This window comes from Varanus komodoensis, unplaced genomic scaffold (genome assembly GCF_004798865.1).
Source record: "Varanus komodoensis strain SLA01 unplaced genomic scaffold, ASM479886v1 scaffold31, whole genome shotgun sequence".
Lineage (NCBI taxonomy): Eukaryota > Metazoa > Chordata > Lepidosauria > Squamata > Varanidae > Varanus > Varanus komodoensis.
Genome location: NW_025335780.1, coordinates 255,770 through 282,680, shown reverse-complemented (window position 1 = coordinate 282,680; position 26,911 = coordinate 255,770). Strand labels below are relative to the sequence as shown.

The following is a 26,911-nucleotide window of genomic DNA, read 5'->3' as shown; positions in this document are numbered from 1 at the left end:
GCAGCGCGGAGCAAGGCCGGGCCTCGGGCGGCGGAAGACCCTCCTGGCCGCCCGCAGGCGCGGGATGGGCCGCGCGCGCCTTCCGGCAGCAGCCCCCGGAGCGAGCCTCGCGTGACGGGCGCGCCGGGCGACCCGCGCCGCGCCGCGCCGCGCCGGCCTCTCCTCGGACGGGGCCGCCGCCGCCGCCGCCGCCTGGACTCGGAGAGCCCCCCCGGCACGGTGGGTTCCTGGGGCGAAGGGAGAGGGCGGGACGGCCGCGCCGACGGGCAGCGTGCGCCCTCCCCGCGACGGGGCCAGTCCGGCGTCCCCGGGCTGGTCCGCGGCGGGGGCGGTGGCCCGGGTCCTCCTGCCGAGCTCTGCGCCGCGAGGTGCCTGCATCTGGGCCGCTCGGCCGGGGAGCCCGTGGGCCCCTTTCCCGGCCGGCGTGGGGCGAGCGCGGCCGCCCTCCCGGGGGGGAGTGCGGGATGGGGCGCCGCGGTCAGGCTGCCTTTCGATGCGTGTCACGGGAAAGGAGGTCGTGTGCACGGGCGGTGCATGTGGCGCGTTTGATTCCAGCCTGAATGCGGCGCATGCTTTGGCCGCTTCTCCGCCAGTGTGGCCTCGACGGCAGGCTTAAAGCGGGCCAGCCCGGCTCTGATCCAAACCGGTCCCACGTCCGTTTCCTCGTAGCTCGTGCTTTGTTGCGCGGCGGTTTCCTGTGCGTTGTCGCGGCCGTGGACAGGCGGATCTGGGTATGCGATAGATGTGGGCTTCTTAGTATGCCTTTATGACAGAAGTAAGCGCTCCTTGTATTCGGTTGCATTGTCTCGTGAGAAAGGCTAATGCGGGAAAATACAGTCATGGCAATTAGTTAATAAAATTATATACCGCTTTGGATATTTTCTTTAGAATCGTGCTGCTGTCCCCTTTCTTGTGCTGATCACTCTTCTCTGTTGCACCACCTCTGCCGGCAACGTCGCGGTAACTACCCGTGTGTAGTACCCCTTGACCATGCGCACGACAGGCTGTGGCTGAGTTCTCGTGATCACCACCATGGCTCCCCCCCCCCCAGTAGCGTGTGCCTAATTGCCTTCCAAGTGTGTGGGTTGCTGGGTCATTCCAGCATGGCCAGGTGTGTGGCAGGCTTAGCTGGGAAGCTGCCAAGTGCCCCTGGCTTCTTGTGGGGGGCTGGGCTGGGCTGGGCGCCCGGCTGTGCCCCACAACAACCCCTGCACTAGGAGGGCGTTTGGGGAAATGGAGCATTGTGGGGGAGAGGGAAGATGCCGCCGAAGCGGCATTCTCCAGGGAGCAAACAAACGCGGTCAGTATGTCTGAGCGTAACTTTCTCTCATCTGGCTTCCAGGCCCTGTTGCAGAGTAGGAAAAGAATGCTGTGGAGCAGGTACTCCACCCCTGGAGCGGCCTCTGAGTTCCCACGGAGGGGTGTGACACCAGTTGGCTTCCTTCAGTGCAAGCATCCTCTGTTCTTGGATAGGATGGAATAGGAGAGGCTGAGCGCATGACCATTCATTTAGTGTCCCTTTGGCTCGCTGCGCTTTCTGCATGCAAAGCGGCTGTCTGGGGAGATCCCAACCCTTGCTGCTCGCTCGCTCGGCCGTTCCAGTAAGCTCTTCCAGTACAAGCCTGCCTGGTCAGTTGCCTTTTCTCTTTGAGATGGAGAAGCTGTGGTCTGCTGATGGTTTGAACCCTACAACCGTGAGTGTTAAATCCATTCTTGTTGGGTTAATTGGTGTTTTGACACTTTTCTGCAACTGAAAAGTATCCTGATTTGGCTGAGTGGCAGATGGTGTTTTCTAAAAATGCTGTTTTTAATACAGCCCTTTCTAAAAACTTCCGGGGGTGAGGGCTGAAGCTCCATGGAGGACCATGCACTTGGCATGCAGAGAGTCCTGGATTCAATCCGCAGCCTCTCCAGGGAGGGCTGGGAAAGATTCTGCCCAGAGCGCTGGAGAGCCTCTGTCAGTCAGTGCCGATGTACTGAGCTAGGTGAGCAAGGGTCTGACCTGGTGTGAGGCAGCGTCTTTCTTACCTGTGTGCTGTCTTAAAGGAGATGTTTTCCTGCTATTGCATAGAAGATGCTCTGGTATGATCAGAAATTTACATGTGCTCCTTCAGCAACATCACTTTTAACCATGCACGGCATTATCCGGGGTGTTAATGGCAGTATTTATATTGTTCCAGAGCAAAAACTGTCTTAGGCCTTAGGAATTGCTTGGCCTTGAACTGGGCATAGCACAGTGGAGGTTGGATGGGTGTGTTTGGGAGCAGACAATATCACCCAGCACGAAGGAAAGAACTGATCGTATTTCAGCTTTGCAGTTCCTATCAGGCATGGTGCTGACTGAGCAGTGGTCTGACCAGTTGAGCACTCTCTCCTTCCTTCCGTCCTCTTAGATGAGCGAGTGAAGAAGGATGCAGATGCATTTCAGAGATGCTGGGAGCTCTGCTGAAGCGCCATTTCTTTATTTTATTTTTATTTTATTTAGCGTTTGTATATGCCGTCCCAGTCACATAAGCCTCGGGACGGCTTCCAACATTGAAAAATATACAATCAATCACATAAATCACATAAATCACATATATATATATAAATGTGTGATTTATGCCACACCCTCTGTCCTCCCACCACCCCAGCCGCTGGCACCGCTACCCCCCAACTCCGTCGTTTCTTCTCCAGCTGTCCTCGTTGTTGTTCTTCCCACCCCTGCCTCCCCCTCTGTGAGGCGGCCCAGGGGGCATTGGGCTCTTCCGACTCCCCGCCAGATCTCCTTCTCTGGGAGAATCCTCGGAGTGAGAGATTGAGCAGGCTCCAGGGCTGGCGTGTTTGAATGGGCGGCTAGCACAGAGGAGGAGGCGGCGGCCTGCCATTCCCCCTTCAGGCCCAGCACTGGGCACCCAAGGCAGCTGCCCTGGTGGCCCACTTTTCCAGCTCCTCACATTTCTTGGTCCTGCTTAGGTGTGGCGGATGGGAGTTGGAATCCAGCAACACTGAATTTATTGCAGATGGCTCCTCACATCCTATGGTACATCAAAGCATGCAGCGTTCTGTGTGGTTTTTTCTCACTGTGTGTGAAGTCCTCCAATAGCCATCAGGTGCAAAGGGATGGCCTCAGTCTTGACGGATGAACTGATGCCTGCAAGTCACTACTAATCAGAGAGCCTACAATAACCCTCCAAATCAGGCTAGTTGCTGTTTGTTGTTATTTCTAAGCAGTAACTATTTGGAGACACGTCTGGCACCAGATGATGCTTGGTCCCCTGCAGCAGTGTTTGTAAAGCTGTATACTGGTGCCATTCAAATATCAAGCTGGGGTTGGGGGTTCCGTATTGCCCTGCCTGGTATTCATGGGTGCAGACGGGGGCCTCATTAGGGTGGCTTTAAGCCTCCGCCCTTCCCCTGGGGACCCAGATGTGGGGAGCCAGTCCTGCTCCTCTCTGCACCCCTGCCCCAGGTTTTTAGGGTGTTCCTCTTTCCTGCTGAGCCAGTCATCTGCTGTAAGGATAATATCAGCCTGGATGATATCAGGATCCAGGTATTCTGAGCTCTGCAGGGAAGCATTTAGTCACTCATAAGCAGCAGCAGCAGCATCTCAAGGGACTTACTGGTAAGAGCACACCCAGGACAGCGATGGGGACGGAATGTCATGAAGAAATGCCTGGAAAAAGGCGCCGAACCCAGAAGCGGCCTAGGAGATGGTGAGAACATTCTTTTCTGAGGAATTAACATGTCCATTTAATATTTCATCTCTGGAAAAGCTTTATGCAATCTTGATCTGTAACGTAGCTAAGCGTTTTTGATCCCATTGAAAAAGACCAATAATTTGCCATAAAATGTTCACTCTTGATTAATTCTGATGATGCTGATTTGAGCCCTTGAAGATTACATAGTGATCTCATGTGGTTTTCATTAACGGGGAACCCAGAGCAGAGGCCTGGATTAAATCAGCAAAGGAATGGCAAAACCACACGAAGAAACGAGAATGACGTTGATGCATTCTTGGGATATTTGTGGGATGGGGCTGCTAACCATGGATAAAAGAAGCAGGACCAGGAACGCTAAAGAGCAAAGCAAACGAAGGAGGCCGAGGACTAAACTGTTATGCTGAGTAGCTCCTTGTGTCAGGGTCGTGGCCCACCGTGTGAGCCGGACCTTACCTGCACAAGGCCTTTTGTCCAGGTCCAGGCCTTACCTGCACAAGGCCTTTTGCCCAGCCTGAACCTTCCTGAATGGAGGTTGCATGTAAGTTTCATGCTTTGCCGATCATTTTGTTTCAAGCTGTTTCCCTTAAGGCTGCAAGCCCGTTCATGCATGAGTCCTACTGAATTAAATGGGATTTAACGTCAGTGCAATTGTGAGTAGGATTGTGTGCACAGGAATTAGCCATGGTTTACCTTGGGGAACTTGGCCTAAAATGTAACACATTTAGCTGTATCTAACAAGCAGGATCGCTCCAACTCCAAACGACGTGGGCAGTTCAAGCCAGCCTACCCATCTCTGTAGCTCAGGCACTTCGCTAGTAGCAGATGACACCCCCGTTTTCACAAGTTCTGGTGCTGAAATCCAGACAGAAATGGGAAGAATGTCATCACCTGAGCTGTGATTATGGATTTGACCCCTTTCTTCAAATTCAAGGGAGCTTTGCAATTGAACTCTGGCTAGATTGCCCAGTCATGAGAATAGTTTTCCATGTGCTTCTTTCTGTAGGCTCTGTTGTCTCAGTAGCCAGGAGTCTGATCTCATGCAGAGAATATGTGTGTGAGCACAAGCAGCCTAACTTCTTGTACTAATTAACAAGAAGGGTGGTGGGGATGGTGACTCTCCTCCTCTGGAATGAGGATGTGTAATGCTGGCCTCCATCCATGCACCTGCTTCATGCCACACCTGTGTGATCACCTGAAACATGGTTGGCAAGGCAACAGGAAATGGATAGTTCGTTCTAAGCTAAGGCAGTATAAGTTGCGTAGGCTACCTGGGGTCCAGTCTTGCAAGCTCTCAACGGTGGTGTTTATTTAATTGGAACAAATTGTGTTCTATACTGTTTGTCTTTTCAAAACATGGCCCACATCAGGGGGTTCTTCTTGTTCTGGAGGCGGTTGGCAGGTTGGAACTGGAGGTCCTGAAATAGCTCTCCGTTTTTTTCAGGGAAATAATTAAAATGAATTCTTTTCACTTCCAGCTTAGGAAAAATTACAAATAGTGTATAGTATAATCCTTAATTTTGTTAAGTTGGCTATCAGCAAACTAAGGCAGAAAGTGTGTCATTTCACTCTCTATCCGAATAGTTCTCTCGTCCATCTCAAGAGATTTGGTGACTTGTGTATGTTCTGAGAAGGCCCTCCTAGGGGCTTCTGGTCCCACATTGTATGGATTGAAATGGTCTTTCTTGAGACCACTCTTTGAAGTCCCTAACTGGTGTCTGGGAATTTCTAATCCGGATGCAGGATACTTTTAATTGGTTGGTTTAAATATTTGCTGTTGGGGAGGCGGCTGATGTCATAATAAGCTGAAAATGAGTTGGGGAGGGTCGGGTGCCGGATGGAGGAGCAGGCTCTCTGGCTCGCCGTGGCCCGTTTCCGCCTCAGTCCTCCTGGCGGGCATCCCGTGGGCCCTTGTGGAGCAACTTCGGCAGCTCGCTTTGTAGAGCTTCTTGTCCACCTTTGGGAAGATCTGCACGTCAGCGGCACTGCTTTTCCACCTTCAGGGAAATGTGTGCGCATTGTAGTGTGGTGTTGGCACATGGTTAACAAGCCGCTGCGAGGAAAAGCGCACCGGCCTCCTGCAGCACAACACGCCACCCTGAAACAAGCAGGGCTGGCGGGCCACAGAGGCAGAGTTGCGGTGTCCTGCGAGCCAGGCCGGCGGCTCCCAATTGCTCCTGCTGGCTCCTCCTGAAAGCCGGCCTGCTGAAAGAAGACCTGGGCCGCCTTCTGTTACTTGTTCATACGGATGCTCTACGGGGGAACTTAGACTTTCTTTCCCCAAGCAAGCCAGAGATACTTACAAGCAGCCGTTTGTTGTCGACTCGTGACTGGCCTGCTCATCCATCCATCCATCCATCCATCCATCCATCTATCTATCTATCTATCTATCTAAAACATTTGTATCCCGTCCTGCATGAGAAAAATGTCCCAGGATGGCTTACAATATTACAACGATTAAAACAACAACAAATAGCAAGAGTTGTAGCAATAAGTAACAGCAAATGACCACCATAAACAGCAAAACATGATACCGTTAAAAATCCAAATCACATTCTGTTTGGAGAGAGAGAACGGAGGTAGTCTGGTCTCCATGAAGGAACCACGGGCTGCCTGTTCAGATCTCCTGCTTCTCGGGAGCCCTGGCTTATCCTTGCTTTTTAATGGGTCGCATGGCCTGTCACCTAACCATTCCCAATCAATCCACCTTTGCAAAGCTGGCTAGTTTAACAGTGGGTTTCTTTCAGGGAGAGTGTCCAGTGCAGAAAATGCACAGAATATTATTGCAGGTTGTAAGTGTGGCTTTCAACAAGACAAAGTGGCTGACCTGTCAGAAAACTGCTTGAGTAGTGAGCAGGCCGCGTGGTTCGTGCAGGTGAAAGTCCGTTCGCAACCCGGATGGAGAGTTGCATGGCACCGGTGTTTCTAACAGCGCGCAGCAGCCTGTGAGAAGGGCTTACTCATCCACTGTGAAACCGTTGGCTAATGGGCAAGTCTTCAAGCACCGGAGCCTTATTTATATAGATAACTTCGGATTAGTCAGAGGAGCAGAGGAGCCTCCTGGTTTTATTGTCCTTCCAAAAAAGGAGGTGAACCTGTTCTCATCCCCTCAGAGATTAGAGTGTTTCCTAATTAGATTCTTGGCTGGGCTGGCTTTCTTTTCAGGACAGGTCTTTGCAGGTTGCACTAAATTTAGCATTCTGCTTTTCTTTGTTTCACAAGCAGAGGAGAGATGTTGGCCCTGCAGCTTCAGGGGCCACCCTAACAAATACTTTGTAGGATTTTATGGAAGCCGCACGGGACTCTGAATAATAAGCAATACTGCCCCCCTGAATGACTATTAATGTTTGCTGATATAGTTTTGTGCAACTGGCACAAAATGAGGACCGTAGAAGCCATTGCAAAATTACGCTGCTGCTGGCGGTGGTCTTCTCTGGAGAGAAATGAGCCGCGTGGCGCCGTGGTCGGAGTGCTGGGCCAGAGCTCAGGAGAACCTGCTTCCGCCCCAGGCAGCTCACAGGGAGACTTCCATCCCCAACCTCACTGACCTTATAGGGTTGTTGTGGGGATAAAATAAAGAGCAGGTTCTATAAGCTGCTTGGGTTCTTTGCAGGAGAAATGTGGGATAGAAATATAATCAATAAGCAATGCTTGTCATGGCAAATGCTAATCACAATTTTCAATATGCAGTACGTTTTGAAGCCTTTTGTACTTGGTCTTGCAAGGTGCTGCTACTTGCCTTGAAGTCATTTCTGACTCGTGGCCGCCCTATGAATGCATGCCCTCCAAAACACCCCATCCTTGACCGCCCTGCTCAGCTTTTGTAAGTTTTAGGGCTGTGGATTTCTTTATGGATTCAGCCCATCTCCTATTTGAGTTTTGCAAGTATTCTATGAGAAAAAAATAGATTTGTCTGAGAGAAGTTGACCTACCTAAGGGAAACCTTGTCTTCTAATGCATCATCCTATTTTCTCTGTTTCCAAGCATCTTTAAAAATGCTTCTGGTCCCAAGTCATACAAAAATAGCTCTGGTGACATGACCACCTGCTGCTCTGGCCCTGGCAGTGAGGCACTGCGAGCAGGATGGGGCAGAGAACTTCCTTATTTTAAGTGACTGCTTTGTTGCTTGCTTCTTGGAAGTTTGTGTAGGCCCCAGCCAGGAAATATCCATACAAAATGGAGGAAACGAGGAGAAAATAAACACATGGAAAGGGAAGGGAAGTGAAAGAAAAGACAGCATGAAGGGTGGTGGGTTAAAAATGAGCCAAACAAAGGGAGGGAGGGAGGGAAGGAAGGAAGGAAGGTGAAACGAAGGAAGACAATAAAGTAGAGCAGACTGTATGCTGGTCGAGTGCCAGGCGTGTTTGGGGCAACGTGGCGGGCAGAGGCAGGCAGGCCTCAGGTTCGATCAGATGAAGAGTGGACTTCCAGCCCTCCTCCTCGCACGGGGACATCTGCTCCTGAGAGACCCGGAACCTTCTGGAACAGAAGGCTGTTTTCCAAAGCCTGGGAAGCTGTGTGGGGGTGCGGGAGACTACCTCGGGATCCCCACATGTCCCGAAAAGCTCCCCCATGTGGCCCTAGGTTTGGCCCTCCCTCCCAGCACAGAGTAATGCTCATTCTTGCATTGTGACCCATTGCTTCTCACCTGGGCACCTTGATTTCTTTTCTTGCTGGAGTTTATGTAGATAATACATTGTTCGTGAAAACAGCAGGGCTTCTAACTGGCTCTCACCATTTCCTATTTTTCAGAATTTCCTAGAGTGTGAAGGAATTATCTGGTAACCCAGAGCACAAGGGATCTCGAAACGCACCACACTGCTTGACTCGACCAAAAGGGCCAGTGCTGCCTCGTGCATCGGAACTGTTTCTTCCGACGCCAGGAGCCAAAGTGAGAATCGCCGTTTAGATTAATCCTTTAGATGTACAGCAAAGCCCTGTCCAGCAAGGGTGATCCACTCTCTAGTGTTGTGAGGTGGCAATTTGAAATCGAACCAGACAGTTTAGGATTAATCCACTTGATTAAAATAAATAACTTTTCTTCCAGTTATTTATTTTTATGGGAACTTCAGAATGCCATATCCTTACCCATGGATTATGTGTACATCTCTCTCGTCATGAAGTCCTTCCAGATGCTGCTTGGACAGGCAGTGAAAAAGATAAGGGCCATCACATTCTTAATGATTTTAGTATTTTCTGATTTTATTGTTAAGGATGTTTCAGCTTTTGTTTTTTTATTATGACAGTGTATTCATTTTCTGCTGTGTTTTTAGCTATTTCCATCTGAATTTTGTCTTACCAGCTCTCGGACTCAGGGGCGATTTATAAAGAGGTCAGGTAGAGAAATTATAATTTTGGCAGCATTGATGCTGTCTGCATTGCTAGCATGCAGAGCTGTGGCTGGACTTCCATCTCTGTTCCTTGCAGGAGGAGGTTTATGCCTCAAGCTAGCTTCCCAGACACTCCTCCTTCCAGGGACCAAAGGTGTCTGTGTCCTCATTTTGTAAGATTTCTTTCTCTCTCCAGCCAAACTAAGGAAAGGACATGGCATTGGCTGCCTTCTCTCTCCTCTCCTCTCCTCTCCTCTCCTCTCCTCTCCTCTCCTCTCCTCTCCTCTCCCCAATTTGAACAAGGGGCTAATCACCCCCTTCCCCTCCCCTCCAGGTAACCACTTTTGCATTCCCACCTGCAAGGCATCAGAGTTGAGATGAGGAATTCAGAAGAGCAGGCGGCCACGACAGTTTTACAGCGTTTGCTGCAGGAGCAGCTCCGATATGGGAACCCCAACGACAACCACAACCTTCTTGCCTTGCACCAGCAAGCCACGGGCAACGCGCCCCCTTTTGCCAGCAATGGGAGCCCCGGGGCTCCAGCGGAAGGGCTGAGTCCTCAGGACCATCAGATTGGGACCCATGTGGCCCGCCAGGAGCCCCAGGGCCAGGAGATACAAATGGACAGCAGCGTCATGGAGAAGCAGCTCTCCCCACGGCTACAGAATAGCGAGGACCTCCCGACGTACGAGGAAGCCAAAGTCCAGTCCCAGTACTTCAGAGGCCAGCAGCATGCCAGCGTCGGGGCGGCCTTTTACGTGACGGGAGTCTCCAACCAGAAGATGAGGACGGAGGGGCGCCCTACCGTCCAGCGCGTGAGCCCCGGCAAGGTTCACCAGGACGAGGGGCTGAAGGACCTGAAGCAGGGGCACGTCCGCTCCCTGAGCGAGAGGCTGATGCAGCTCTCGCTGGCCACGAGCGGCGTGAAGGCCCACGCTCCGGTCACGAGCGCGCCGCTTTCCCCGCTTTCCTCCCAGCAGACCAACGACTTCTTCAAGAACTCTGGGCAGGCCCCTCCGCAGACAAGCATGAAAGGGATGGAGCACCGGGGACCCCCTCCAGAATATCCTTACAAAAACATGTCCAGCCCACCCATGGGCTGCAAGCCGCAGGACCCCGGGCATTTCTACGGCGAACATCGCATGTCCCAGCAGGGCCGCTCTGACGGACCCGTGATGAGGTATCAGCACCCTCCCGACTACGGATCGTTCAGGTGAGCAGCGGTCCGTCGGCACAGCCCTCCTCCCTGCAGGTCCAAAGTGTCATTTGGCAAGCCTCCGCTCAGATACTGCTGAGACTGCAGCCGGTGGTGACGAGAGAGGCGGTGTGGACAGGCCTCGCCCTTTAAACAGGGAGAACTGAAGCCCTTCCAGGCCACTTCTTTCTGTTGGTGGATGGGGCTCTGAGCGGAAGCGTGTGTGTGTGTGCTGAAAATCTCAGCTTCTGCCTTATAGGTGAGGGTTAGGGGATCGTGGCTGCATTGGTCTCTTTCTCCGCATCACGACAGAAGCAAAACAGGAAGAGAAGCGATGTGTCGGGCATGTCCCTAGCCTCGGTCGATGTGCTAGTGCCACCCGTTGCTTTGCTTTGTCTTGGACTGTTGGATGACCTGGCCAGGAGTCGCTGAGCAGCCCTTTTCCCACCCCGCACAACTTAACAGGCGTAGCAGCCCGAATGCCTGGATTTTAAAAAATCTTGGCAGAATAGTTGTGTGAATGAGTGACTGCAGTTGGGTCATGAAAGGGTTTTTCAACAGTAGGAGAAAGGACTGACTTAGCATGTTTTGGGGAGCAGATTCCCTGAACCCTCTGCCACAGGCTTGCATGCCTGTGTGCTCAGGGACATTTTGCCTCTTGGTTCCTCTTGAGGGGAAAGGAGCATGTTCTTTGGAGCTGAGATACTTTTTAACTGTTCACAGGCTTGTACCCCAAGAGGCTGGGACTCCTGTGCTTCATTTAAAGCAGCTTTGCATTCGAATTTTTCTACCCTTACCTCCCTGCCACCGCAGTCCGCTTCCTATTCCCTGTGCCACAGCTGTGCCTTGCAAAATCTTTGTGCGGCATATGCCCTCACTGGGCAAGGCAGCCAGGCCGGGCCAGTGGTGGGGATGATGCGAATAGCCGTCCAGCACCCCAGCAGGTGCCAAGCCAAGCTGGGGAAGACTGCTGTTCAGCATTTTCGTTTTTTGTGTCTTTTCCTGCAGATTTGGATGTCAATATACACATGGCTTCCTTCCACCGTTTCTAGGGAGCAGAAAGTTAGAAAGCTTTCCAGCATCCTGGAAGCCACTAAAATTTAAGTTTCTGAAAACTAAGTAGGCCTTCCCTTTCAGCGTCTTAATAACCCCGCCCCCTTCCTGTTCTGAAGGCCATTGTCAATATGGCGGGACAACAGGACCTCTTAGTTCCCAATCCATAAATTGTGGGGGGAAGTGGCAGCAGCAAAGGAAGGGACAGGATTCTATTATTCCCGGATTGCAATCAATTAACACGGTTGACTTCCTATGCCAGGAGGGTATGCCAGGAGGGTATTCCGAGGCTGGACTGTTGGAGTACATGGAGCATCCCTCCGGAATGCCAAGCAGGCCCTGCTTTTCTGAAGGAATCGCGGGCATGTTTCGGCCGTCTGCTGGGAGGCTGTGCGTTGCACAAGATTCGGCTCATACGTTTTATTTATTTATCACAAAGAGATGCCCTCTTTTTCCTGCAAGGGAAATAATGTGGTTTTAATATACTTAAAGGGAACAAAGACCTTTTCTTCTGTTGTTTAACCCCTCCCTTCCCTCATTCATTGTTCAAGGGACTCTGAGGAGAAAACCAACCACTTCCCTCTTTCTAAACACAACGTTGTATTTCAAAAGAGTGCCATGTAGCGGCCCACTTTCCGTTCAGCAATTCCCCCTGCACGGCAGGGACTTCCTTTTCACCAAACCCCGTCCCTTTCGGTCTCTCTCCCACACACCCTTTGGGGGAGATTTGGGGAGCCATTTCAGAAATGTCAGTGTGTCAGGGCCCAGCCTTTTCCCCAGATCTTTAGAATTTGCCTCCGAGAGTGAGCGCAGGAGGCAGGCGTCTCGTGTCACGTCCCCCGTGTGCACGCATGCACACAAGTGAACTCACGTGCTCACAGAAGGTGAGGGTGAGGCCCCATCCCCAGCGTCCCTGAAGGTGCACGAAGAGCAGTGCTGGCAGAACTGGGGCCTCTGTGGGATGAACCGCCCTTGCCGAGGGCAATTTCACGCGTGCTTCCTGCCCCGCAGGGCCAGTGACCAGTGCGGCTTCTGCAGCGAGGCTGGTTTTGTTGTTACCAGAGGCCGATGCTCATGCGGGGTGTCTTGCTTTCGGTGTGGGTTAACATCTGCATTGGACTGCTGGGGGCGGCTTTCCAGACACCGCAGAGAGCAATTGCACGGCCTTTACGCAGACAAAGCGGGAGATGGAGTGACCCGTAAAGGGCTCTCCCTGTTTCCACGCAGTGATGGAAAGGGGTGGTGAGGCGGCTCGCTGGGGCTGCCCCGTTCTTTGCCTTCTCCTTGCCCAGATTGGGACGTCTTCGCGGGGGGGACCCTTGGAACGTGGCTTGCAGGTCACCAGGGCAGGCCAGGCCGTCTCATCCACGAAGGGTCACAGCGGGTGCTTCTGCCAAAATCGATAAAAGATGCTTTGCACCACCCCAGCGGCCTGAGCTTCCAGGATCCATGAGCACCTGCCGGCTCTTGGGGGAGCGCAGCCCCGCACAGAGCAGGAAAGTCACTTAGCCAGGCAGATGGACCACCTCTCCGGATCGAGTCCAGGCAGCCGGCCGATCAGGGCAATCTCTGCTTCCTCTGGTGAAACGGAGAGGATGAGCTGGTGCCCCTTGCAGGCAAAGGGCACTCGGTGGCGCTCGTCCAGGCCTTCCACAGCAGCGCTGGCGCCAAGTCAGTGTCCGGACCCTAGTAAAAGCGCTCGCCTTGGCCCCAAATGTGCTGGATGGCTTAGCCACCCACCTGTGGGCGCACCCGAGCGTTAGGGCAGTGGTGGAAGAGGGGTGCAGAGCCTCGGGGCCCAGGCGCTCTGGGCCGGTCCACGCGACTGAGCCGCTGGTGCGGGTTGTCATTGCAGGCAGAACCCCGACATCCAGCTGCAGCTGCAGCAGCGGCCCCACCACCACCACAGCCCCACGTCGTCGCTCACCTCCCTCGGGTCTCTGACGCTGCTGCAGTCGCTGCCGCCATCCAGGCTGTCTCCCTCCCAGCATCAGCCTCCGCTCACTCCCAGCCAGGGAGACCCCTTCTCACTGCCCCGGCCCCAGCCGCTCTTCCTGTCCGGCCAGATCCACCAGGGAGACCTTTACCGCCTGTGCCAGCCGGTCATTGGCCAGCAGCAGCACCCGCAGGGGGACTCGTACTCGGCACTGCCCAGGCCTCCGCCGCCGCCGTCTCCTTACCAGCAGATGCCAGTGGACCCTTTCGTCATCGTCTCCAGAGCCCAGCAGATGGTGGAGATCCTGTCCGAAGAGAACAGGTCTTTGCGGCAGGAGCTGGATGGCTGCTACGAGAAGGTGGCCAGGCTGCAGAAGGTACGTCTGCCCCGGGTCCCCCTCTCCCTCTGGGTCGCACGGGAGGGACCTGTGCCGGCTTCCCCGGGGAAGCGCCGAGGCTGTCTGCTCGCAGCTTCGGCGGGCAGCTGGGGCGTCCCTTGTGCTACGCCTGCTTCCGAGCTGTGTGGCTCCGGGCACCGGGCCTCCAGGGAGGCTGTCCATGCAGAAGGTCCCAAGAGAGACTGAGGGAGCCTGAAGCCCTGAGGGGAGCTGCCAGTCAGTGCAGCCTGTATGGATCCAGCGTTTGCCAAGTTACACAGCACGGATTTCTTCTCTTTCCCTTGCTGTAGCTGGAAACGGAAATTCAGCAGGTTTCAGAGGCGTATAAAAACCTCGAGAGGTCTTCCTCAAAGCGGGAAGCCCTGGAAAAGGCTATGAGAAACAAGCTGGAAGGCGAAATCCGCAGGCTTCATGACTTCAACCGGGACCTCAGAGGTAGATCGACTCTATACCTACATGTGGAAAGCCAAGGATTGAGGAATGCACTCAATTAAGATGGATGACATGACACAAAGCTCCTTTGCATTGCATTTTTAAGTAACATAAAGTAATCTTAGTGCCTTTGCAACCGTTCTGTGCAGTAACTTGGATTGGAAATGTTGGTTTCCCGCTCAGCTGCAGAACTCACGGCATGGCAGTAACATCTCTCTTCAGTTCATTTGCATGCTCATCTTTTTATTACATGGATATCTTGCCTTTTCTCCTCTTGGAAGGAGCCCAGAACAGGGTGCTGAAGCACCACCTCACAACGGCACTCCTGGGAAGTCGGTTAGGCTGAGGGGCAGTGAGGTGCCCAAAGACGCCCAATGAGCATCATTCCGCCATTGGAGAGTGCGGAAAATCTTGTCTTTGCTTTGTGTCTCAAGGAGCGCTCAGGATATTGCCTCTTGTGTGTCAGTAACAAGGAGGAACAACTGACTGTTGTAAACCTGCCTCTTCTCTTTTTGCAGAACGTATGGACACAGCTAACAAACAGCTGGCAGAGAAAGAATTTGAAGGCTCCGAGGATAACAGGAAAACCATCTCCCAGCTCTTTGCACAAAGTGAGTCCCACTTTCTATTGAGTGCTTAAATCCTCCGGTGCAAAGGCTGCAGTTGAGAGCGGGAGCCAATGTGGGCTTGCGTGAGGTTATCAGTATGCGGAATTGGCAAGGGCAAGAAGAGGGGCCAGGGCTGAATACTAAGCAGTTTCTCATACTGAGAACAGCTTCTCCTCTGTGCAGAAGCGGTCCCCTCTTCCCTTGGGATGTAGGATCTTGTTAAAGCCATTGTTGGACACTTTCTGTTCCATTGCCCACTGGGATCCGATCTTTTTGAAGAATGTCATTTCGGCTTGCAAATGCCCATTTGCACAAATCCCACTCTCCCCCCGCCACACACAAAAGAAGCAACAGATGAGTCCACAAGTCTGAGAAAAAGCCGCCCACTGCAAAATCTGCAGGTCACATTCGCAGAAATCCAAACTCGCTTGGACCTTTTGTGGATTTCTCTGACCTGCCCTTGTGTGCAAACCTCCAGCAGCATTCAGGAGACTCGAGGATAGCAGAGATCGAAGACCGGGGCAGCCAATGGCCGCTGGAGCCACACATTTCTGCTCCGAGTCATGGAACGTGTGAAATGGCTCGGCTGCACAGTCCAGGACGGTGATTGACGCCAACTGCCTAGGCCAGGAGCCGGGGCTCTCAGGCACCGGGAGTGTTCCCAGTTCTTTAAGAGCATTATAGTCCAGCCACAAGCCATCTAGGGAGCAAGGCCACATGGCTTGCTTACTGTGCACATGGCCAGAGCTCTCCAAGCATGCCTTGCTGACGGCTGCTTCGGCCTTGAGGTTCCGTTCCGACTCTGGGCGTAGCCTCATGGACGAAGCTCGGACCAGTGGAGGGAAGGGAGGAAGTGCCGAGGGTTTGTACCCACGTGGGCTCACCTGCCCCCTCTCGGCTTGCCCACCTCCCTTCCGCCTCTAGCCTTTTGCTTCCTCACAAGCTACAAAAGCGCCATGAGGAAGAACTTTCCCCTTTCCGAGCCGATCAGGAAGGACTGGTGCTCTGCTGCTGCTTTGCCACAGTGTGTGGAAATAGTCTTAGGTTGTGACCCTTGCCCAGAGAAGCAGACTGACTGCGGAGACGAAAATTACGGGTGTGTAAATGCTGCCTTTCCCCGAGGCGGAACCATCTGGGGACTTCCCATGGCAAGGGTGACTCACCGTCCTGGAAGGTCCTCTCCGCAGACGGCACTTAATGTGCTGCTGTTACAGTGAGAACGCCCCACGGCTGCAAACGGAGAACCGCTGGCCCCTTGTAGAGTGAGGGTCCCCAGCCTGTTTTAGGCGGTGGGAATCTTTGGACTTTGACAGGGTCTCTCCAGTTAGGCTTCTGGGAATTGATTGTTCTACAGCTGGTCATGCCCAGAATGACAGCCATTTTACGAATGTCCCCATGGCAGCCATATTGTAAAGGGCAGATTTGCACATCGGGGTGGCCCATTTCGGTCGATCACCACAAGTGCCTCACGATTGGCTGGGCTGATCACTGCAGCTTTGCTCCCTCCCCACAGTTCCTTCCCTCTTGTTCCTCCGGGCGGTGTCTGAGGAGACTCTGCAGGGAGGAAGGAGAAGCCCTCCTCTGACAGCCACGATCCTGAGCCAAGCTCAGTTCGCTGCACAGGCGGGGCTCACGCCCAAAAGCACGGCCCAGCGGACTGGGGGTGGGGGGGCAGCCAGGCACCACCTGGGCAGTGCCACGCAGTGCGTGATGGAGAGACGGGAAGCCCTGCTGGGAAGACTTCATCCTGTAGACGCCCCCAGTTCCCCTTAAGGATTTCTCTTTCCTTTGCACTTCATTTGGGCAGACAAAGAAACACAGAGGGAGAAGGAGAAACTGGAGATAGAGTTGGCCGGCCTTCGCTCCACCAATGAGGAGCAGCGCAGGCACATCGAGATTCGCGACCAGGCCTTGAACAACGCGCAGGCCAAGGTGGTGAAACTGGAGGAAGAGGTACGGGGGATAAATTTAAGAGGGATAAATGTGTACTCAGTCCAGCTGCTGCCCCTGTTGCTTCTTTAAATAGTGCGAGGAGTTCAGGGCTTCCACTGCCCTGAAAAAGGTGTTTTTTGCAAGGAGTCTCAGATCTGCAAAGTTTCTTCTGAGTGGGATGGTGTGACTTGGTGTCCTGCAACAGCAGGGGTCGGACCCGATGGCCTTCATGGCCCCTTCAACTCTACCACTCCATGATTCTACTTTCATTTTTACAAGGACCAGGCTAATCCACACTTGCAGACTGATTGACCAGTTTTAACAAAGAGTGGGACTCAGGACAGCCTGCACAGTAGGTTGAAATTGACTAAAACAATGCATGAAAAGCATAACAATTTCAGGGAAAACCAGGTATTAAAAACAGCATCCAGCCAGCACCGTAGCTTGTTGCCCCCTGCACGGTCAACCCAACACCAGGCCCAACCGAAGAGCCTCGGGACTGCCCGGGCACCCTTGCACACGGTCATGTGCACGAGAGTGGCCCTTTGGCTTTTTGTCTGCTTCAGGATCACGTTACCCAGCTGTGCCCTTCCTGGTTCCAGGGAAGACAGTAAAACGCCTCCCATTGCCAGAGAAAACTTTAGCGTTTTGCAGGGAGAAATGGCTCTTTGCAGAGCCGAGCTCCTGTTTGTAAACAGCTGGTGTTTGCATCCATGGACGAAGCAGCTGGAGGCTAATAACTAATGGATCATCTTGCATTGGCATGGGATGGAATCCTGCTCACGGTTGCTTTAAAAACAAAATATTTTGAAGAGGAAAACCTCCACAGCTTTCATCCCAAGTAGGCAAGATGCCATCAACTCTAGCAGATGGTCCTTTTATTTAGCCAGGTTTCAGTTGCTTTGGAAGTTGCTGTTTCTCCTTCTGCCTGCAGATAAACCTGAAAGCCTTGCTGTGATCGAGCCGCAGTTAAACTCTCAGGATCTTCATTGTAAACAAAAGGAATAGAGAGGGGAGGAAAAACAGCCCACACAAGTCTCTCTGGCCACTTCTCCTTAAACAGTCACTTAGCGTGGAGAAACAGAATGCAGAGAGGAACTTTTCGGCCTGTCCTCTCACTCTATTTTTCCAAAGCACTACAATGTGAAAAGAGCTGGAGTTCTAAAAGAAGGATATTTCAAAATCAGGACTATGATTTGAGTAGTGATCGGGTATCAAGCCATCTTAGACAGTTTGGTGAAATCCTTTGCATGCTTCATCTGGATTTCAGAGCCCGTAATTGTAAAGAATTTCCAAGTTAGTTCTGCAACCCGGGGGTGGGGGGGATTTAGCTGAGGAGTTTTTTGGCACATGCGGCATCTTGAGGCCTGTGGATGTTTGCTTGCTTGCATCCTGTAGTGCGGTTTTTTCTTTCCCTCTTGGCTCTCTTCTGCTTGCTTAATCTTTTCCAGACTCTTTCCAGACTCCGAGATTGGGCCTAGCATTGTTTAGCAATCAAAGACTATATTGAGGAAAGAACAGTTAGACCACTGGGTTTGCTTCGGGACTCAGTGGCCGACACGGGTCTGTTGCGTGGGCATCCTGCTTTGTGCCCAAACAACCAATTGGAGGGCAACGTGACAGAGAGGAGCTGGACGTGCTCCTCGCAGGGAGACCTTAGTGTTTGTGCATGTGGGCAGGGGAGCTTCCTAAGGTGCCCAGCTCTCCGTTCTCTGCCCTTCCTTTCTTCCACGAGAAGTAACAGGGCATTTGGGGGGGGGGGGTGGACTGGAGCAGCTGCTTGTGCAATGGATGGTAGGTGGCCTCGAATAAACTGCACCGTGTCTTTGTACCATATTTTAGGACATTGTGGCCGCTGTTCGTCCCAATAGAGTTAGGAGTATACGCTGCATGGATGCAGTGAATAGGAGCGAGCGCATCAGGCCCTGAAAGCAGTGCCACAATTCACGGTTGCCCTTTGATTAAGTGGCACATGGTTTGACCCCCCCCCCCATTTCGTATTGGCACCTCGTAGTGGGATCAGACCTCTTGCCCCACTTCCAAAGAACAGACCTGGTGCTACATGCTGTATGTATGATTCCAGCTGTTCTTCCGCAGAAGGCCTCACAGGCTGGTGTACAAGGAGGGCGTGTCACTTGCAAGGGCTGTTCAGCTGTAGTGACACCAAAATTGCCGGGTTGTTTTTAAACTCCTTTCCCCACGTCTCCGTTTTGGTCTGCAAGTAATTTTCCAGAGGTGGCTTTTGAGGGATGAAACTTATTTCAAAAGAAGCAAGCAGAGAGGTGCTCCCTCGTAAGAGGAAAGCATCACCCAGATTGGTTTGGCACAGGTTGCTCGCAGGCACAGTGGCGCCGGGTTGGGACCAGATTCACGTGGATGTTCACAGGCAGCTCATCGGAGCAAAATTAGGTCTGCTGCACAGCGAGGCGGCCAGTCTGAACACGCATTCCTTTGGCAGATCAGTCCCATTGGTTGAGCTAAGGACGCTTTGGCTGATTTGAATGGTGTCCCCTGATCAATAGGACAGCTGTGTTAAGGGCAAGCGAAGCCACTCGGGAAGGCCTGCTTGGGGATGGGCGTGGGGTTCTCGGCGGCTCCTGCCCCACCACCCATTTTCTTGGCTTGCGGACCTTGCAGGATGTTCACCAGCGAGATCCAGGCCCTTGTCGAGGGCCCGTAGCCTGGCCCGGGGGGCCCGCCAATTTATTTATCGCATTGGTATGCCGCCCCATAGCCGGGGGGAGCTGCTGCGTCCTTTCCCCCGCGCAGCGCGCTTCTGCCCGCTGGGTGTTCTGCTCCGGGCAGAAGTGGCGGAGAGCAGGCGGTGGAGGGGACGCCCCGGCCGGCGTGGGCAGGCGGCAGCAGGAGGAGGGCTGCTCTTCCCGCGGGAAGAGCGTGAGAGGAGGGAAGACGGTCACGGCTGCTGCTGACGTTTCCCACACAGTATTCATCGCCACCGCTGCTGATGCAGAACAGGCCTTGTCCTCATCCCCATCTCCATGGGGCATTCAGACATTTGGGGAAGGGGAGGAACCTCTCGCGGTGAACGAAAAATGTGCTTCATCGGTGCAGCTTCTCTTCCCCGCTAGCCAAACACATGTTGGCAGCCTTCAGGAAGAGCTGCTTCCAATTCCATCACCAGGCCAAGCATGCTAGGCTTTGACAACATTAATGAAACCCTTCTGCACTTGGCTGTGGCGGTCTAACGTCCCGTGTAGATGCAGTGCCTAAGTTGAACGAGAATTGGGCTGAGAAGTCCTGCATTCTGCCGACAGTTTGCCTGAGCGAGCTTGTACCAGGAGCTCCTAGGGAAACGCAGACTTGCTGTGCATCGAGAAGCGACTCTCCAACCCCCGTTTCCCTTTCTTTTAGCTGAAGAAGAAGCAGGTTTATGTTGAGAAGGTGGAAAAGATGCAGCAAGCCTTGCTTCAGCTGCAGGCCGCCTGCGAGAAGCGGGAACAGCTGGAGCACCGACTCCGCACCCGGCTGGAGAGGGAGCTGGAATCACTCCGGATGCAGCAGGTAAAGGCCGCTTCACAGGTCTGCGTGTTCTGATTCAACCAGGTTTTCTTAAGCCCCTGCAAAACCTTCTGGCTGCTCCTTTTATTCGTATTTTTTTTTGCTAAACCTAAAACCAAAGTGAAATCAGTTTTCTCTTTGGAGATGAGTAACAGAAGCCATTTTTTTGGCTGTAATATGCACTGTTTTTAAGGTAGTTTGTGGTACAGTGAGATGCATCAAATCCGTAACATCACAGTTACGGTTTGGTCCACTGCTTGGGCCAAACGGCTCTCAGCCCACAGTGAAATGTGTGCGAGAATTCTTCTTCTCACGAGATTAAAATCTTTCTGGCCAAGTGAGGACGGACCACAACCAACACTTTCTTGCACAGCCTCTCGGGGCCTGCCAAACAGCCGACTGCGGGCCATGTGGATTGATTGGACTTCATTTTCCAAAAGGGCACAAGGCCAGCGGGTGCGATCGCTTGTGTTTCCCTGATAAAAGCCTGGTCCTGGTCGGTTACCGGCTTGTTTCGTGCCTTTCCTCCTCAGCGCCAGGGGACGTCCCAGCCAGCCAACGTCTCGGAGTGCAACGCCACCGCGCTGATGGAGCTCTTGCGGGAGAAGGAGGAGAGGATTCTCGCCCTGGAAGCGGACATGACGAAGTGGGAGCAGAAATACCTGGAGGAGAGCGTGATGCGGCAGTTTGCCTTGGATGCGGCAGCCACGGTGGCAGCCCAGAGGTAACGGTGGTGCCACAAGGGTGGGGGGGGACCATTTCCTTATGCCCCCCCGCAGCACCTCCTCCGGTTACACACTGGCATCGTTTGGGCTCTTCCCGTTTCCTCGTGCAACGGACGTGGCTTCTGCTTCGATTTGTGTGGTCCGGAGCTGGCAGGAAAGGAGAGGGACGTGGCTGACGGTGCCCAGAGCCGCAGACGGCAGCAGGAGCTCCTCAGGGCGGCGGAGCCTCACGCCCGTCTCTCTCCGTGGCTTGAGCTGGGGGAGCTTGGGCTGCGCCTGGGTGGGCGCGAGTGTGGATCCACTGCCTCGGCAGGCACCGCGTGGGCAGCATGGCCGGGCCCCGCTGAGCCCCTCTCCGCCCGTTCCCAGGGACACCACGGTGATCAGCCACTCCCCCAATGCCAGCTACGACACCTCCCTGGAGGCTCGCATCCAGAAGGAAGAGGAGGAGATCCTGATGGCGAACAGGCGGTGCCTCGACATGGAGGGCAGGTAAGCACAGGTGGGCCTCCCGTGCTGCCTGGCTCAGGCGTGGTCTTGGCACCCGCAGCTCTGCCCAGGCCAGTAAGGGAAGGGCTGCTCACTCACGCTTTCCCTGCTTGGATGTCACGCTCACAGGCTGCACACTGGGGCACGAGGGCTTCCGTGCCCCGGGAGTCCTCCTTTCTCCTTGACCCACCATAGCATATACCGGCGGAGCGGCTCGTCCTCTGGCCAGCACCTTTCCTGGGCACTCCAGAGCCGGCCCCCAAGTTGTGTGAACAGTATGCTCTCAGGAGTTCTGCGGAAGGGCAGCATCGGAGGGAGTCTCTCTCTGTCGCCCTTTTAGGCTAGAAAGCTCGCCCTGTGGATGCTTGTCCACGTCTGCAGCTGGCCGCAGTTGAGGATCGCTGTGCCTGCCTGCCGCCTTCCTCCAGTTCGGGAAGAGCGGCCCAGTGAGGGGAAACGCAGGGCCCTTGACACAGAGAAGCGTTCTTTTGCCCCCTCTTAGGATCAAGACCCTCCACGCTCAGATCATCGAGAAGGACGCCATGATTAAAGTTCTCCAGCAGCGATCCCGGAAGGAGGCTAGCAAGACGGACCAGCTGTCTTCCATGAGACCGGCCAAGTCCCTCATGTCGATCTCCAACGCGGGCTCGGGCCTGCTCCCCCACTCGGCCACCCTGAGCAGCACCCCCATCCTGGAGGAGAAGAGAGACGACAAGAGCTGGAAGGGCAGCTTAGGTGATGCATTTAAGGGTCGTAAATCGGGCTGGAGCAGGGAGCTTGTGCCCGAGTCAAAGTGCAGTCTTGGCCATGTCACGGCAGCTGGTGGTGTAGCTGAGTGCAAGTCTGTATTTTGAAAAAGCCCACCTTTCCCTGGAGGGGTCACCAGGGCAGTAAGAGGAGAGGTTGATCTCTGCTTTGAGGATCTGGCTAATCACGTTCAGCCTTTGGGTTAGGTGAATGGGCCAAGAGAAGCCCTTCTGTCAGGAAATCCTACTCCTGATGCCCCTAAAAGACGTAGAAATCCAGATAAGGCATTGGAAGGGCTGGAGACCCGGTCCCCCTCGCAGCTCCTACCAGAAGCAGGATGAGAAAGGAATTGCTTCTTGCAGGTGTCCTTCTGGGCGCAGAGGGCCGCTCCGAGTCCATCCCTTCGACCCCCTCGCCAGTCCTCCCCTCCACTCCCCTGCTGTCATCGCACTCCAAGACAGGAAGCCGGGACTGCAGCACACAGACGGACCGGGGAGGCGAGCAGAACAAGGGGCCCGCCTCCTCCGCTACGCCTCCCGTGCAGGCGAGGCTCCCTGCCATGAACCTGGCCCACGGCACGGACAGAGCAGGTAACGCAGCATCCCTCTTGGCAGCCGACGGCGGGGTTGGGGGACGGGGGTGCGCAGTGGAGTCCTGGGCTGCTCGGGCCCTCTTCACGCTGCCACTGCTGGGGGCGGGTCGTCCTGATGCCGGCTAGGCTGCTTCCGGCAGGAAGGTAGGGCGTGCCACACTTACGGGGCCCGGGACTAGTTCTTGCCCAGCTCCTGAGGAAATGGTGATGCTGGAACTGAACTGGAAGATGCTTTGTTCAGGAATGGCCACCTTAAGGTGCTTTCTCAGATAGGGCCTCCCGCCTGCCCTTTTATACACTTGCAAATGACCACCTAATTAGGCCTGCCTTTAAAAATCAAATCCAAAAGTTCATCTGTTATTCCAAACAATTAAATCCATTGAAGGCCATAACCATCAGTTGTAGGCACTTTGCCAGCTAGACACTGAAATGGAAAAGCCGCCGCTTTGTCAGCCGCTGAATTGCCCTGTTTTCGTTTCTTTTCCTTCTCTTGCTTATAGATGGCCCAGTTTTCCATTCCAGCACTCTAGAAAGAAAAAACCCAGCTCAAAACTTGGGGCAGGACCTCAATGATGGTGAAATGGTGGAGTATCTCATCTGAAGAAATGGAAAGCTCGAGTCGAATAACAAGAATCCCCCCCAAACTTTTTTTAAAATAGCGATTTATAGTAACTGAAGCATAAAGGAATCTACAGCTTTTGGCTGTTTGTATATACTTTCCTCTCAAAGGTATGGACAAGTTAACTTATAATTTGTTCCAGAATCATGGAAGGAACAGTCCAAGGCCCTCTGGACAGTGTCTGATGGGCCATAGGACACGGCGGGTTTCCAGCTCTCCGGTGGGAGATGGCGCTCCAGCCTTGGAGCTGGGAATCCTTGCTCCAGCCGCCAACCCCGTGCAGCTGGAGGCGAAGGGGTGCACCAGCGGCTCCCAGTGTCAGGAATGCAGCCTCGAAAGGGGTAGAAGGAGGCGTTTCGATGAGGAGAGGAAGGATGAGACAGGAGGGGCCGGGATAACACGGGCTATCCTGAAGCCTCTCTCCCTTCCTTCCCCTTCTGCAGTGCATTCCTGTGCCAGGCAGAAGAGCCCCTCTGGCAAAAAAGCGGGGAGGCAAAGACCGCTTCCGCTTTGGGGGTGTCCCCTCCCCCAGCATAGGATGCTGGGTAGCCTCCAAACCCAAAACCCTAAAGTAGTTTTCTAAGATTCTTTCCCCCACCTTTTTAAAAAAAATACTGGATCTGGTAGCATCTGGATAAAATTAAACCTTGTCTTAAATGCACTACATTTTTAAAATGTCAGTATTTTTAAAACCTTGTATTTAAGAAAAGACGGATCCTTGTTTGGGTGTCTGATGCCCATGATGCCTTCACAAAGCCTGTGAGCTCCAGGTGTCACAGTTCCCAGACACCGTCATGGTGCTGTCACTGCCGGGTGTCTCTTGGGATGCTGAATGTTCAGGTATTCCAGGCCATCTTTGTATGAACCTCCAAGTGACGGAAGGAAACGCATAGTCTTTACTTCCTCGTGCGAGTGTCCATTTTCACAAAACATTCCAAGACTGGGGGGAAAAAGTTGATTTCCACAGCGTGCCTCCACTCAGAAATCTGTATTTCTTTGTCTCCTCGTTTGCATCATTTTGTCCTCCTGTTTGATGTCCTGAGATGAAAGGGGCCTTTGCCACATGCCAGAGGGCTCTGTGGCCTTGCAGTTGGATCGTGAAGAATGTCCTCCGTTCAGGGTTTCTGCAAACAAGCCATTTTACTTGCTGCTCCGTTCCGTTCCCTTCCCACCACGCCGCCGAGCTGGTGCGGCTGCAGTCACTCGTGCTCTGTAGGGCAGCAAGACATCGGCTGAAGGAAGAAAGGCGGCCTTGGAATGCTTGACTAAGCAATGTCTGATCCTTCAGGGGCTGGAGTTTTTTCTACATGGTATTTTCCTCTTTTTCCAAACACTTTGTTTGACTATAGTTTCCTCATTCCAGAAGGCAGGAGCTTTTTTCACTGAACGATTTTATATTATGATGTAAAAATTTAGTGCCTTACTCAATAGCTATACTGGGGCCAATTTTTTATGAAATAAAGAAATGCTGTCCATTGAAAACCTTAGATTTCCCCAAAATGCTCCTTTCTGTGCACAAATTTATAAAGAATATTCGATTCACACTTCAGGAATGCAGCTAACCTTAGTCTCCCCACCCCCTCCTGGCTTAGCCTGTAACTTTCATTTTCCTGTTTCTTGCAAGTTGCCATAAATCTGGCAGCACTGAGATAACCAACACGGCAAGAATTAACTCCTATCTTGTTGTGGAGAAATGCTGTCGAGACCACGGAGGTCACACAAAGATTTTAACCACAACGGAACAGGCAGATGTGCGCAGAGCGGTTCTCAACACAAGCACAGAAACTTTTCAGAATGAAGGCGGTATTTGTATCTCATGTCTCTAACAACGGCTTGAGCAGATCAGTTCCTTCTTGCGAAGCAATAGGCCAGCCAGGCATTGTGGACTGCAGGAAGCAAATGGGAGGAGAGCCCCCACCAGCCCCCTGGGTGCCTCCTCGAGCAACGAGGTATGTGGGGCCCAATGGTCATGTGCGCTCAGTTGAAGGTGAGCAGAGCGGCCACTTGTTGGGAAACAGCGTTGGGGCTCCCCTTCCATCCCATGGATCCCGCCCCCACATTCTGCAGCTCAGAACGCCTCCCTCCCAACCTGTTGCCCATGGATGTTTTTATGCAGCCCGGGCCAGGCTGGGGCTGATAGGAGTCCAAGTACCAAACATCTGAAGAGCACCTGCTTGGCCAACACTGTGCTAGAACGCATGCACAACTCAGAAACCAGCCAGATTTTGCTCCTCAAGAGCCAGAGAGGGGATTTTGGAACAAGCTTACTGTGAATTATCTTCACACTTCCAAGGTCGTGTCCTTCAGGGACTTGTCTTTTCAGCAGAGCTGATGCTTTTTGTCCATGCGCCTCCCCTGCGTCGGGTTTTGCGCTTTTGCGAAGCGACCCTGGCGAGGGGCGCACGCGAGTGTCGAGCCCATCGCATCCGAAGCTGCCGTCAGCATCATACAAAAAGATCTCAACCACTGTGAACACGAAGAATTCGTTGTGTCCTGCAGTGCCTTCTAAGCTTCTGGATCTCTTTAGTCGAAATAATCAAGTAACTGCAACGCATGAATGTGAGGGCATATGTACCCCCAAAGTGTGCTGCAGGTTCCTCGAAACTGCAATGCCGGATTGGAGTGGGGGAGAGGCCCCAGTGAAGAAATACCAGCGTAGCTTCTGAGATATACATGATTCATGGAATCTTCTCTCCCCTGGGGATGAGCCGAAGTATAAGCTGAAGCTCCTTTTGAAAAAAAATCAAACTGCACACCTTCTTCCATAAACCTTCACTGTACTGGAAAGGAAACAAGACAATATAAAATTGTCATAATCTTTGAGTTTGTGCTCAAACCAGACTAAGAGTTTTTACACAAACTCGGGTAATAGAAGCAATGCTGTAGATGCTGCAAAGGATACTATAGAGTTCTTTTCCAGCAGCGAATCCGGCCTTCCTCTTCGGGAACGGCCCCACGTGAGCGGCCGGTTCAGGAAACTTTGTAGGGGGAGATGCCGACATTTTGTTTGCATCCTCTTGGAACTGGGTAGGTTGCCTCACTCCGCTTGGTGCCTCATGTATTTCTTCTTTTGTCCTTGTATAGGAACGTGTGTGTTTTTATGTCTAGAATGTAAGCCTCATGATAATTGTAACTGTACTGTATTTATGAAAAAAATACATCTCTTTCAGAAAAAGCTTGTGCCACACCGGTCCCAGTGTCCTTCTTTTCCAGTAGCCACTGAAGCGTTCGGGCGGGAACCGTGGGGACCTCTGTTCCACGCCGCTGGTCACCTTCACAAGGCCGGGGCACTGTCCTTTTCCCAGCGGAGGTGGCCTCTTCTGTTCTGAAAGGGCTGCCTTGCTTTAAGCACAACCGGAATCGCATGTGGGGTCACCGCAACTCGGCATCAGGAAAACCTTTCTGCTGTTGCGTTTCTGACTCCTGGGTGAAGAGTGGGGGCGAGGCGAGGGTAGCCGGGCCTGTGTTCCTTGTGGCCAAGACACAGCTGGGCAACCTGGCTTGCGTGCGTGCCAGCAGGGAGCACTGCAAAAGCTGGCAGCGCCGTCTCTTCTGCTCTTCCCCTCGAGTCCGGTGGTGCCCTTCTCTTCCAGCTGCTTGAGCAAGCAGGGTTGCATCAGCAGGCCACCCGGGAGGATG

At 53.2% G+C, this 26,911-nt stretch overlaps 1 protein-coding gene across 2 annotated transcripts; it reads left to right on the top strand.

Annotated features, from left to right (window-relative positions):
• The first annotated feature begins 192 nt into the window (after positions 1-192).
• Positions 193-26,450, top strand: AMOT (angiomotin). Of its 2 annotated transcripts, none has more exons than XM_044437729.1 (13): positions 193-219; positions 8,451-8,589; positions 9,363-10,241; positions 13,132-13,588; positions 13,900-14,044; positions 14,560-14,652; positions 16,457-16,602; positions 19,954-20,103; positions 20,634-20,824; positions 21,195-21,317; positions 21,817-22,049; positions 22,424-22,651; positions 23,154-26,450. In XM_044437729.1, the coding sequence occupies exons 3-13, from the start codon at positions 9,406-9,408 to the stop codon at positions 23,252-23,254; spliced, it is 2,703 nt and encodes a 900-aa protein (XP_044293664.1). In that variant the 5' UTR covers positions 193-219; positions 8,451-8,589; positions 9,363-9,405; the 3' UTR covers positions 23,255-26,450. The 2 variants fall into 2 exon arrangements, with proteins under 2 accessions (XP_044293664.1, XP_044293663.1); XM_044437728.1 differs by lacking the exon at positions 193-219 and adding an exon at positions 1,357-1,694.
• The last annotated feature ends 461 nt before the right edge of the window (positions 26,451-26,911 follow it).